Source organism: Pelobates fuscus, chromosome 12 (genome assembly GCF_036172605.1).
Source record: "Pelobates fuscus isolate aPelFus1 chromosome 12, aPelFus1.pri, whole genome shotgun sequence".
NCBI classification, from domain to species: domain Eukaryota; kingdom Metazoa; phylum Chordata; class Amphibia; order Anura; family Pelobatidae; genus Pelobates; species Pelobates fuscus.
Genome location: NC_086328.1, coordinates 14,937,527 through 14,949,878, shown reverse-complemented (window position 1 = coordinate 14,949,878; position 12,352 = coordinate 14,937,527). Strand labels below are relative to the sequence as shown.

The 12,352-nt window shown below is 41.0% G+C and overlaps 1 protein-coding gene across 1 annotated transcript in view; it reads left to right on the top strand.

Annotated features, from left to right (window-relative positions):
- The first annotated feature begins 2,307 nt into the window (after positions 1-2,307).
- Positions 2,308-12,352, top strand: part of KCTD15 (potassium channel tetramerization domain containing 15) — a 33,353-nt gene continuing 23,308 nt past the window's right edge. The window contains exons 1-2 of the mRNA XM_063437616.1: positions 2,308-2,483; positions 8,556-8,731. Coding sequence (XP_063293686.1) covers positions 8,568-8,731 — 164 coding nt within the window. The 5' untranslated portion in view covers positions 2,308-2,483; positions 8,556-8,567. The remainder of the gene's footprint in view (positions 2,484-8,555; positions 8,732-12,352) is intronic.

The window sequence follows — 12,352 nt, the reverse complement described above, 5'->3', positions numbered from 1 at the left end:
ATCATTAGTGTGGAATTCTCGTAACGAGTTTTATCTGCAGAACTCAAAGAGAATTCTTGACGAGAAATGCAGCCACAATGTGAGCGTTCAGGTGAACTATTCCACCCATTTCCAGTCTTTGCTGTATTTTATAGTTTGATTATTCATATTGATGATAATATCACCTTTATTACGTACCTGCTCTACCTGTTCTGTTAGAAGCCCACAAGAAAACAACTTTTCCCGTCTGGGATGCTGATCATCAGGGTTGACCTACTTCCGATTCTCTTTTTTATTTCAAAAGCTCAGCTAAAAATCCATAAATTAAGGAAATTAACTGATGAAGCCTCTGGCATCTTTGTAAGCTATTTAAATCTTTAAATTTACAACATCTTCTGCATATATCAAGTAATTGAACTAACTGCGGGGATGTAACTTTAATGAGAAAATTTCCCTTTTCTGCTCGAGTTCGTAGTCCAAAGGAAAAAAAAAAAAAAGTCTTACCCCTAGGAAGAAAAAGTTGTTTATTCCTCCCGTGAGCGTGAAAGACTTTCGAGAGTACTTTGCAGCTTCTGTGATACGGTAACATTAAGGAGATAATGCATAATACAAATCACAGAACCTGATGCTTTCATAAGCACTAATGACCGCAAAGATCTGTTCTATTCTCTGACCTTAAAACAAAACCATTTGACCTACACCGAAGGAGGTGAAAAAAATGAATTGAAATGACTATGGCGCACTTGCAACAGGTCCCCACTAGTAGGCACTAAAGATCTAAAAATTATAAAAAATGGAGGCGTTTGCATGTTAACAATTCCCCTTAAGTATTATTTTCTTATGTCCACAAGAAAAGTGAAAATATTTGGTCGCAAGACCACATTCCCCAAAACAAAGGAGAGGTCACCGTAAATAACTTTTGCGTGCGTGAAACCTCCATTTTTATTTCTCCTGTGTTACATCCTGAAGATATCAGGGACTACTTGGCACACAGACGTTACCCCCTGGGGATAAAGTGCTTTTTAAAAGTGTGTGACCCTGGCAGGCTACGGGCATAACTGATAAACCAATACTCTGCGGAACTCTACTCTTAAAGAGGTTCTGCAGCAGATGAGATGGATTCATTGTCAATAATCGAAGCTTACAACACGGTGGGGGCTAATACCCTCTCAACGCTCCCACTCAACCTTGGCGTAAAAGTTTTTTCTATATATTTTTTTATTGTTATGTTTCGTTTTGTTTTTTTGTTACCTTTGTTACATGTCTACTTTTTAACTATAAACCCAGCAAAGATGCAGTGCTGGAAGGGGGGGGGGGGGGGGCACGTTATGTGTCTGCATGGAAAATCTTCATAGCAGACAGCTCCAGCAAACCGTGCTCTATAATTGAAATGGCGCGTTTAGCCAGGGGCGAGTGGAGAGGGCGCATTTGGAAACAGCAAAAAGCTTGTCCATATACGTCATTTGGTATTAATGGCCTCCAGGAAATCTAATGCCAGACATTAGCAAACAGGGTGAAAGGGGAACCTGGGGGGAGGGAGGGGTGTATGGAAAGAGAAAATTGGGGGGTAGTTACAATGTATTTTTTTTTTATCACAGATGGGTGAGGTTATTTGTATAAGTGCCAGGGAGACGAGATATTAAGAGGGGGTACTTAGGGGGAAGAAACATTTTAAAGGGAATTTTGTTAAAGGGGGGAAATAAAATGGGGCGCTTTGAAGGATCATAGAGTGAGATGAGGGTATTTCTTAGCAAAGTAAGGGGTTTGTAATAATTTTGTAGGAATTTGGAGAGAAGCTAGAATCTGGTGTAGCCAGGGCTATGTACCCCACTCTCTCCCCATATTTTAACTTTGCCAACAAGTTGCAGAGTGGCTCAGTATCTACAGCACACACAGAGTCAAAGGATGTGAGCAAAACGTGCACTGTGTTACTTATTTGGGAACTGAAAATTTATGCCTAGTTGAAAATGCCCCAGGAAATATTACATCAGACGAGATGACAATGATTAAAATCAGCTTTTTTTTCCCCCTACTCTTTCATTCCTCTTCTCTCTCTCTCTCTTCTCTCTGCTCCGTCTGCTGAAAACGTGACAGTAAACCCGGTGATATCCAAACCGTTATCCTCCTCCGAGCTGCCACCGTGATACCGTTAGAAGGATCAGAGGCGGATTAAGGAGGGGGCAGGGGGCAGAGAGAGAGAGGGGGGGGGAGAGAAAACATGTCATTTTGCCTGCAATATGAACACAGGCTGAGCCGGGCTAGTTAATTGGAGCTAATCCTTGCCCTGGAGGCGTTTTGGGAGCCCTGAGCTTTGTGTGTGAGAGTGAGTGCAGTCAGTGGGAGTGAGGGTGAGTCTGGCTGCAGTTGAGGCTCCTGGCTGGCTGGAGGATTTTGTATTTGTTTCTGGAAGACAAGCTGAAGGGGAGCCTTGCCGAGGCAGAGGAGAAGGGGGCAGCCTGCTTCCAGCGACTGAGAGAAGAGGGGCAAATCTGGCCAAGATCAAGGTGAGAGGGGGGCAGAGAGTGCGGGAGGGGGGGCTGGTTTTGGAAAGTGACTTGAACTAGTCTGGACGGAGATGGACTGGACCTGCTCTCCCTTTTGTTCCCTTTCCCTGCCTCCCCCTCCCTCCAGTCACTCAGGGGGTGCCGGGGTCATGGAACTGGGGGGAGTAAATTGGGGACGGATCCTGTGTGGGGCTACCTTGGTCTGGGCTATAACTGTGGGTGAATGCGGTGCTGGGGGTTTATGTGCGATATGAAGGCGATATGAGGGATGTGCTATGTACTAACAGTGTATGCATGGTATCAGTGGGCATTTAACTGTTTGCCAGATGGAGACCATGCTATGTGTGAGGATTGATACTCTATGCAGGAGAGTTATGGCTTATTCACTAAACTGTGAGTTTGAAATACACTTTTATAAAAAGCATATTTTTCCCCCTAATTTGGCTAAAGCGGTGTAAATGTGTATTTCCAGTTTGCAGTTCGCAGTTTACTCCCAGAGTGTGTAAAGTGAGGCTGGGTTTAACAAGGCGGCTAGTGGGAGGGAATGATGTCTGGAGAGGTCCTTGGTAGGTAGCAGGTTGGTTCCTGGTTTCCTGATACAAAAGTGTCAGGAAGTAGAGAATTTGCTCTCCCCCCTCCCCTCACCCCCATGCTGCAAGACTTAGCCAAAAGTTTCCTGCTATTCCCAGCCTGATACAGTGTGTGCTGTGTGTTCTATAGGGAATCAGCAGGATTCTATCTGATATCTGAATGTTAAACATTCCACTGTCTGTATCTAGGTAGAAAAGGCATGTTTGGCTCCTGTCATTATCTGTTTATTGGATTCAGGTAGAACCAGCTGTAGGTGCCCCTGCCATTCTAGGTGGAAGACCCTTGGACTGGGTTTGTATGATGGCAGTTATAACACACTGCCTGTATGTGCATATCTTGCCCCTTTGTCTAGTGCCGGGGGGCAACACATTTTTTTTTTTTAAATCTTCATAATCCTGTTTGCAAACTGTGATGTCATGTCATTTTAATTTAACCCTTTGGAACCTGTAGGGTCAGACTCCTCGCCTATGAGTTTAGAGGGTTAATGTCATGTCAAAACCTGCTATCAATCCCCCAAACTGTTAGCAGCATGGACCAACCTCCCACCTTAGACACGTAAGGGTTAAACTAAGCTAACCCATGTGTTCTCACAAACCTTCCAAACCACCAGTACATCCTCCCCCCCCCCCCCAAAAAAGTGATATATTTGCAAAGTGGGGACGATGAACTTGATTAAGACAACAAATCTATATCTTTTCCTCAAAGATGCCGCTTTCTGGTTCCTTATTTCGCCATCTATTGTTGGTTCCTAGAATGGCTGCACTTTCCCTGCGCCTCAGTCACCTTTCACCAGCACGGTCCTCTCCACCTGCTCTCTGCGCCTGTAATTCCATATTGGTTACTAGGCCCTAGAGCCATATGCAGAGGTGGGAAAAGCTTTATCCTCCCAAAACTTCTTACACTTTTTTGAAGTTTTTTTACTTTTTCTTTTTCTTCTGGGATCTGAATGTATCATCCCCGTCTCTGTGTGTTGTGTTAAACACGTATTCCTGTAGGCTTTTGTACAAAAAAAAGAGAGAAAGACGAGACAGACACCACCCTTCTGCAGTACCCAGCAACTTTCAACATTCTTCGCCTTGGGCAAATCCCCCCAAGCCAAGAAACTGAATGGAGTTCTCACAAATGCCTTCTGTTTATACCTTTTATGGCTAAAATAACAGCTCCGCAAAGAGGCAACTTCACGGAGAAACGATTTTTTGAAATCATCTCAAGCTGTACTTGTATAGCTAGTTTAATCACCCCTAGAGAGCTTAACAACTGTGAACACAATGGGACACAAAATCATTTTGTGTGCAAATGAGCATGTGCCATTCTGAGCGTTTCACTTTACATGGGCAAATAGCTTTTACAAGCAACATTTGTGCAGTTAGTCTACAGAGGCAGGGGGAAGATAATCTGGCTTTGAAAGAACTTGATGTGCCATTCTGGGAAAAAAAACAAAACAAAACTCCATTTTCACATAATTTGGGGACCAGGCTGTATTGGTTTCGCCTGAAGCGGGATCTGCTGTTTCTAAATACTTCCCTGTGCTTCAAATTGGTTTTGCTGATCCTTGGTTTTTGTTTTTTTTAATGCAATTAAAGTCTGTGATTATTTTACATAGAATAAATTAATTTAATTGTGTTTAACCCCGATAGTGCTGAAAATCTGCAGCGTTTGGCACAAAGGCATGCGCGGGGCAGGTTTTTTTCCAGATGTGTGAAGGTAGATTCTTTAATTGGGCAACAGGTCATCGGGTAGGAGGACTGGCCAAGCTCTGTCTGTAATTGACATCTGGGTTAACAGACTTTAAAGCACTTTACTGACAACAACTTATAAAGAAATGCATTTCATTATTTTTTTTTTAATTTAAGGTGACTTAAAGGTTAAGAGTATAGCAGAAATTCTTCATGCTGCTTTAGCCATTTCTAGTGAGGTATCATTTTGTAATATTGTGTCCAGTCTTGGAGCACCCGGCTTCAAAAGGACAGAGATCAGCTAGATAGAATTCAAAGGAAGGCTAGTAAAATGGTGAATGGCCTAGGGCTTCAACGCCTGACTGCTGTATGCCTTCAAGGGAAAGACGAGGAAGGATCGAAATACTTCAAAACAATAAAGGATTAAATTACTTTGAAGAAAGAAGCATTGTCAATAAAAAGGGAACAGTACAACAAGCTCAGATTTGAAACTGCTTGGGTGGAAAACTAAGGGCTAACGTGGGAACAAACTCCACTTCCTTACAGAGGGGTAGTGGATACCTGGAGACGCCTTCCAGTGGAAATAGAAAAACTAACACCCTAACTGGTGGAATGAACGCTTTGGAATGATATCTCCTGAATAATAAGGCAAACCAGTTAAATTAGACTATATGGGCCCAGTCAGTGCACTGACTAGGGCAATATACAGGGCAACTAGTATCCCCACTGTAAAATAATTGGGACACTTGCTGTGCCCTGGGTTAGGACTGGATTGGGAGCCCTGTTCTAGGATTCTATGTTCAACAGATCCAATTACTGCAGATTGCAGAAAGGTATCACTTACTGCAGCCAGGGCCCAAAACTTTCCATGTGATCTGTCCTTATGGGTCTGGATGCCAGAGGTGCAAGCAACGTGTTGAGCACCCACCCAGCTCTCAAAGGATTTGGTAGAAGTAGGCTTAATTTATATTTATCTCTTTCACTCTCGGAACGATGATAAAAGTCTTTAGTGACATTTTGAACAAGAGAGGCGAAAGGGAATTTTAAAAAAACTTGCCAGAATCCTACGTGGAGATGTAGTTTACTAATGTGTTGTTGCTGCAGATTCTAATGAAATACTAAAAAAACAAACAAACAAACAATGACAGAGATCAGAATATTTTACGATATTATTTCATGTTGTGATCCTCAAACCAGCCTTTACACAATCCGTGTCTGCCTTTACAGGTGCATGTTGTAAGGGTCTTTGCGAATTAGCTGAAGTTCTACAAAACAGCAAATTAAACTCTAAAACGGGCTCCATGTGTTCGTTTGTATGGACCATATATATATATATATAATGTGTGTGGCATCCTTTAATCAATGTGTACAATGTATATAGCTGGTGGCATGCTTTATCAATGCTGAGAGAGAGCATAGCCTGTGCATCGAATGGGTGGTGGGATCCCTTGGCTGTAAATACTTGTAATATATAGTTGCGTGCAATTCTTTTGGCTGTATTTTCTACCTGCTAATAGGGAACACTGAGCCATATATATACATACACAAGTTTGCTGTGTATACAGGATCTCTGTATATCTAGCGTGTTTCCATTGATGGTATACAGGTGTGTGCGGGACAGTATAGGTGCATATACTTATAACACGATTATAGTTCATGTAAAAGTATGTTGGTAACTTGTATATCTATTTATTATCTATATACACACACTATATTTGGCATTTATAGAATTTTGGAAACCGTGTCCTCTTTTATGACCTGTGAAATGCCAGGAGGGTGGGAGGGGGGTGTCCATAAACCTGGAATTAGTTGAAATGAACTGAGGAAATTTGTAAAAATAGCCAAAGTGGAATCAATTCTGCATTTGAGAATATTCCATTATGACCAATTTGGCCTAAACTTTTACATTTCTCCACAGTTCCCAGTTTAGTGCATAACCTCCAAGTATGTTCCCTGAGAGGCAGGCCGGATAATGGGCATCTATCACCAATCCTGTCCGGTGATGTACACCTACCAGCAGGTGGAATGTCACCTCCTGGACTTACCTGGCATATTAAAACCAGTTTCCTATGGTAAACAGTCACTGACACTTGAATTTTCCAATACCCAACCTATAGGAAACATAACATATCTCCTGATATATAAAATAACAAACTAAACCGCTTCTATTTTGTTCCGGACAAGCCTCGGTATTATTAGCTGCTCCAGGTCTTTTTACTGCTCAGAGAATGTTGGCCAAGTTCTGCCTGGTTTTCTAAACAGTGTAATGTGTTGTAACAATGCTAGCGGCTTTTACTAACGAATGACTTTACAACTGCTTCAAAAACAGCAGAACTTCATCTTAATTCAAAGTTTAGTTTGTTTTGTTTTTATTGCAAGCTGATTATTTTCTCCCATATTTTGCAAACCGTTGCCAACAATTCACAGCTCCCCATTTAGTGAATGAAGCCTTTAATCTCGCTGAGTTGTGTATTTAATCTGCTGATGGACATCCTTATTGAAGCTTTTATGGAATGTTAATAATAAATGTCTGGCCATTTAAATCTAGTTAAACTGAGACTAGCTAATAATATCTATACAGAAAATAATAATAACGTGAGACTTATTTGATGCACTGAGTCCAGTTTGGGACAGGGAAAGACGTCTATTCACTTATCTGGAAATAATGGAGAACTGACAATCGAATTGCAAAGTTTGGATTAAAACAGCCAGCTTGTTAAAATCCAAACACAGAAGTTTGCCGTACGCTCAAACTCTTAGTGCTGCTATAGTAGCATCAGCCCAAATGTATAAAGAAACCAAAATCTAACAAGTTACCCGCGCATTATCCCAAACCCCTATGTCCATTTCAATAGCAGAGGTTGTCAGGGTAAGTCCTACACTAACCGTTCACCTTAATGCTTTAATTGGAAAAATACTCTAAGAACGTAAGAATGTTTTTAATCTCTGATATTTTTACCTACATTTTGCAGGGTTTTATTTTGGTTTTTTTTAAGCTCCACAATTCCCAGTTGTGAATAGACCCAAGAACCTTCTTTTCAAGCAATATCATGACTAGTATTGACATAATATTTAAATTATCTTTCAGTGGTCAGATTGGTAATTGCATTATATTATAGCTGATTTCTATACGCCCCAAGTGAATCGATAATTTGGGGAGAGATTTCAATTTGAAAGGATTTATTGGTAGTAGATTTCTAAAATCATCGGAAAGACAATGTTAAAAGACAAAACCGTTATTTGTATCTGTTTTTTTTGTTTCCCTCCCCTCTCTCCACTTGTTTTAGTGGGAGGGTATTTTATTTTTGCAGGTGAGCGAAGACATCAGAGACATGTTACTGTAAATGGATTGATGTGAAATTTACGTGGTGAATAAACTAAATGCCTCAGGTATTGAGGAAGTCACTAATTTAGAGGTGTCTCGTTATTGAGACAAACTTGCAAAAGCCCCTGAATCCCAATTCACAAATTGGTTATTCGTTTGTCAGGGGGATATTTCACATCTAACACATAAGCCCACGACCTTTAATTAGAATTTTGCAGTTTGTTCTATGCCCCTTGAGGCTGACACCTTGAAAAAAATGTTCCTGATTTCTTATTGCTAATAAGCAAATTCCTCCTACCCTCTGGTATTTTGAAGAGAATGATGCAAATAATCTTAATTGCAGCACTGGCAATAATTTGTTAGCTGAATATATGATCAGGCAGATGCAGAAACGATCTGATGAGACCTATGATCATATCAGCATCGGATCGTTCGTGGTCACAGGGAAGGAACGCTCATCTTTTTCTCTTTCACTTCCAGGAGGGAAGCAGCATGTCCCGTCTGTCGTTAACCCGCTCTCCGGTCTCTCCTCTGGCTTCCCAAGGAATACCACTCCCAGCACAGCTCACGAAGTCTAACGCACCTGTGCATATTGATGTAGGAGGGCACATGTACACAAGCAGCCTGGCAACTCTAACTAAATACCCAGACTCCAGGTAAGAAGACACCACCTCTATGTACCAGGTTAATTAGTGTTACAATTAGCTGCTAGAAATTCAACATATAAATAGCTCAGTCGTAAGAATTCTTTGCTTTATTTTCTAAAATTGTATTTCAGAACTCGTGTGTGTTTAGGGATGAATTTAAAATTTGATGTATTTTTATTATCCAGTAGAATTCAATGATAACGTAAACTAGAGGACCACTTGGCGTAAAGTGCGCCTGGCGTACCAAGTTTTCTCTCATGTGTGATTTTGTTGCACCTTTTATTTCGGCTTTAAAGTGTCCCTGAACGAGTGTAGATATCTTTAGTTAACCATTCATTTTCCTACCTGCGAGTCTGATTTTGGTAAATGAAAAAGTGACTGATCACCGTTAACCTGGCGTAGTCTCTTTAAACAGTTTGCTGAAAGATGATGTGATCTAATGACGGGTAGATTATTTTTGCTTGTTTTTCTTTCACGTTTAGTCTACAAAAAACAATGAACTGGTTGTAGATGAAAGTGGTTGTGATTTTGTTTGCTGCTTAATTGCCTGCTTTGAGAATACGTAGAGTTTTAGTTTCTAAACAGTGAGGGGTTAAATCACTATAAACACTGATTTGCAGAGAAATGAAATCTGAATGAAAAAAAAAATTAGGGCACAGAGATGACAGCTTCAATATAGTCACAATTCTGGCTATTGTAGCGTACGTTCTGTGATTCGGATGTAATACAGTTCGGTGTTTAGTGAATAGACCCCTGAGATGACTTAAGAAACAGCTTGCAAAGTTTAGACCAGAATTTAATCTATACCTCTGAATTATAAATGCTATCAAACTCTACTATTACAGCCTAAAGAATAACCTAAGGTGATTCTCAGCCCAGCTAGCTGTTATATAAATATACCAAGTATGTTATATTTACTAAATGTTTTTATGTAGTGTGCTTAATGAAAACAGCTGTAGCGTGTTAACACGGAATTTTCAAGGTTCTGTTTATTTTTAAAAGCAGCATTAACACCCCCTAATGGGAAGGGAGATGTATTTTCTGCATTTATTTACAGTGTATACGGACAGACAGCGTGCCCACTTTTTTTCGGTACTATTCTGATTTCTACGCTGTGTTGGGGAGTGCTTGAGAGAGCTGCTGGGAGTTTACAGAATTCATATCACCCGGCGTGAAATCATTTTACTAATCACAGCCGCTCGTCTTGGATCCCAGCAGTGATTAGCGAATTGATTTCACACTGGCAGTGTATAAATTCTGCATTCTGCTGGGCAGATCGCTCAAGTCCAGCCTGAATTAATGAAGAATGTTTAAGGGGTTTTTGTTCAAAAAACTGGTTAATTGAAAAGCAAATTGTCGAATTTTGGCACAAATAGGTAAGCAGTGACTATAGCAGATTTGGAGAATTGATCCAAATTCTGTATTTTAACAAACCGCTTAGTGGACACAATGCAAAGCTTGCTCTTCCAAAGGAAAAAAGCAAACCGACAACCTATTGAGAATCTACCTGGCTGTTAGCATAGCTGTGGATGTGCACCCACCCCCATCTGATAGAGAATTGGCTGCTAGTTTAAATACTCCATGTGCTTTTTACATTAACTGTACATCCATTAACCTTTTGAGTGCTGAGGGTGTGCTCCTTAACCATCCAGGAACACTGATGGTTGGGTGACTTATCCAGGTTTTTAATTAGCGTTCTCTTGTATTATGGCAACATGGAGTGTAAAATGACTTCACCATGTCCCCCCCCCCTTTTGACACGCCTATACACACACACACACACATTATAAAAGCAGACAGAACACAAGAAGCTGTAATTGGCTTCTCAAACTACATTCCCAGTAGTTACAGTTTAACTTAACTCGTTTTTTCCATTTTGCAAGGTCATACTTTGACTCAAAGACACAAGCGTCCCATGCCTCCTCTCCCCGTGCAGTCTTTTGATTTCTTAAAAATAATTTTTGTGCGTTTTTGTTTTCCTTTATTTTTTTTAGGAGGGTGAAGTGGTGTTTTGGAAGTTTTACATTGTATCACACGCCACTAAGATTATGTATGTTTGGCATCGGTTAAAATATGAACCGGTTACACATATAACACAAAGCAATACTTACTCGGCTTTGTTTAAATAATTACGAATGACATTCCATTAATACAACCTAGTATTTTGGTTGGATTTGCCTGGGAACAAAATGACACCTTTTTGGATGCTTTACATCCGTTACTGTCAGAATGGCCTCTGACGTTATTGGCCTGGATTCAGAAACCAAGGGATCGCTTTACAGCTGCTGCAAAACATACAGTAATCTTCCAGTTGTAGAATACTGTGTTTCTATATGGAAACCTTTAATATGATCTGTGGTGTTATTAAAACATGCTGATAACCACAAACACTGTATATAGATGCATTTATAAATAGCGGGAGTAACTGGGACAATGCACATAAAATTCATGTCGTTTTTTTTTTTTTTTTGTTTTTTGTGCAACTAAAACACCCATGATGCTCGGCTGGCAGTGGGTTTTCTTTTAGAATGAAGCATCATGGGACTTGCAGTATGTAGCGGAGTACAATATTAGAATCCACGATCTCCGCTGGTATTATCGGTAAATCCACAGTCAGCGCTGAAAAGGAAGGCAATATCCCCAATCCTCCCAATAACCGGACGAAACACAGTCTGGGAGTCAACTAGCAGCTTTATTCAGAACTTCCCGTATTTATGCAAGTCCCCATGCAAGGGGTTTCCTTACTGACAAAGCAGGGGTGATACAGAAAGGGACTACATGGGGGACTTAACCGTTGATAAATTTCTCCCATCAGGCACTGCTGCACGAGAGGGATACTCCCACTGAAATAGACTGTTAAGTGGATTATCCCCTCGTGCAGCAGAACCGGCAATTCACATTAAAATATTTAACTTTAACAATATTGGTCTGATTTGCACAAAACGGTGTTCGGTAGATAGCTGGGGTCTGAGGGTACATTTTGTGTGAATACCGCTCAGATCCCAGCTAAACTAACCGAACGCTGCATGAAATACATTTGTTTATTTATTTTGTTTCAAACGTACCGAATACTTATGGGAAAACATAATAGGGAAATACCGGAGCTCCCGAACGGCCTGGAAGTGCAGCGGTGTTCGTGTCGTCGAGCAGCCGTTTTTAGTTCCACGCGCTTGACAACAAAACACCGCTGGGGAACAAAGAATCCAAGATGGCCGACCGCCGTGTGGTCGGTAGCCGAACGACGGCCACCTAGGAATACACTTAATTACCGATTGCAACATTGTTGCAATCGGTTAACGAGCGCCACACGTCTCTTAATGTGTGGTCTATCAGGGGGGCCCGGATAGTCGCCTTTCGTGAAACGAAGTGACAGAATGCTACCGGCTTACGGCAGCTAGCATACGAATTACAAGGGACACATAATGCACGGCAGAAGACATATATTTACACAGCATACAATACAGACAACCTTTATGGCAATTAAAGTCTAGTGTTCCAGAAGTGGCTAGGTTTGCCACACAGTATCTCTAAAACTTGAGTTCTGCCTGTGTCCCAGATCTACTAAGTTAATGGGAACATGCACATTTTTTGTAAAACTGTGTGAAAATTGACATTTGTAAGATCCTTCCC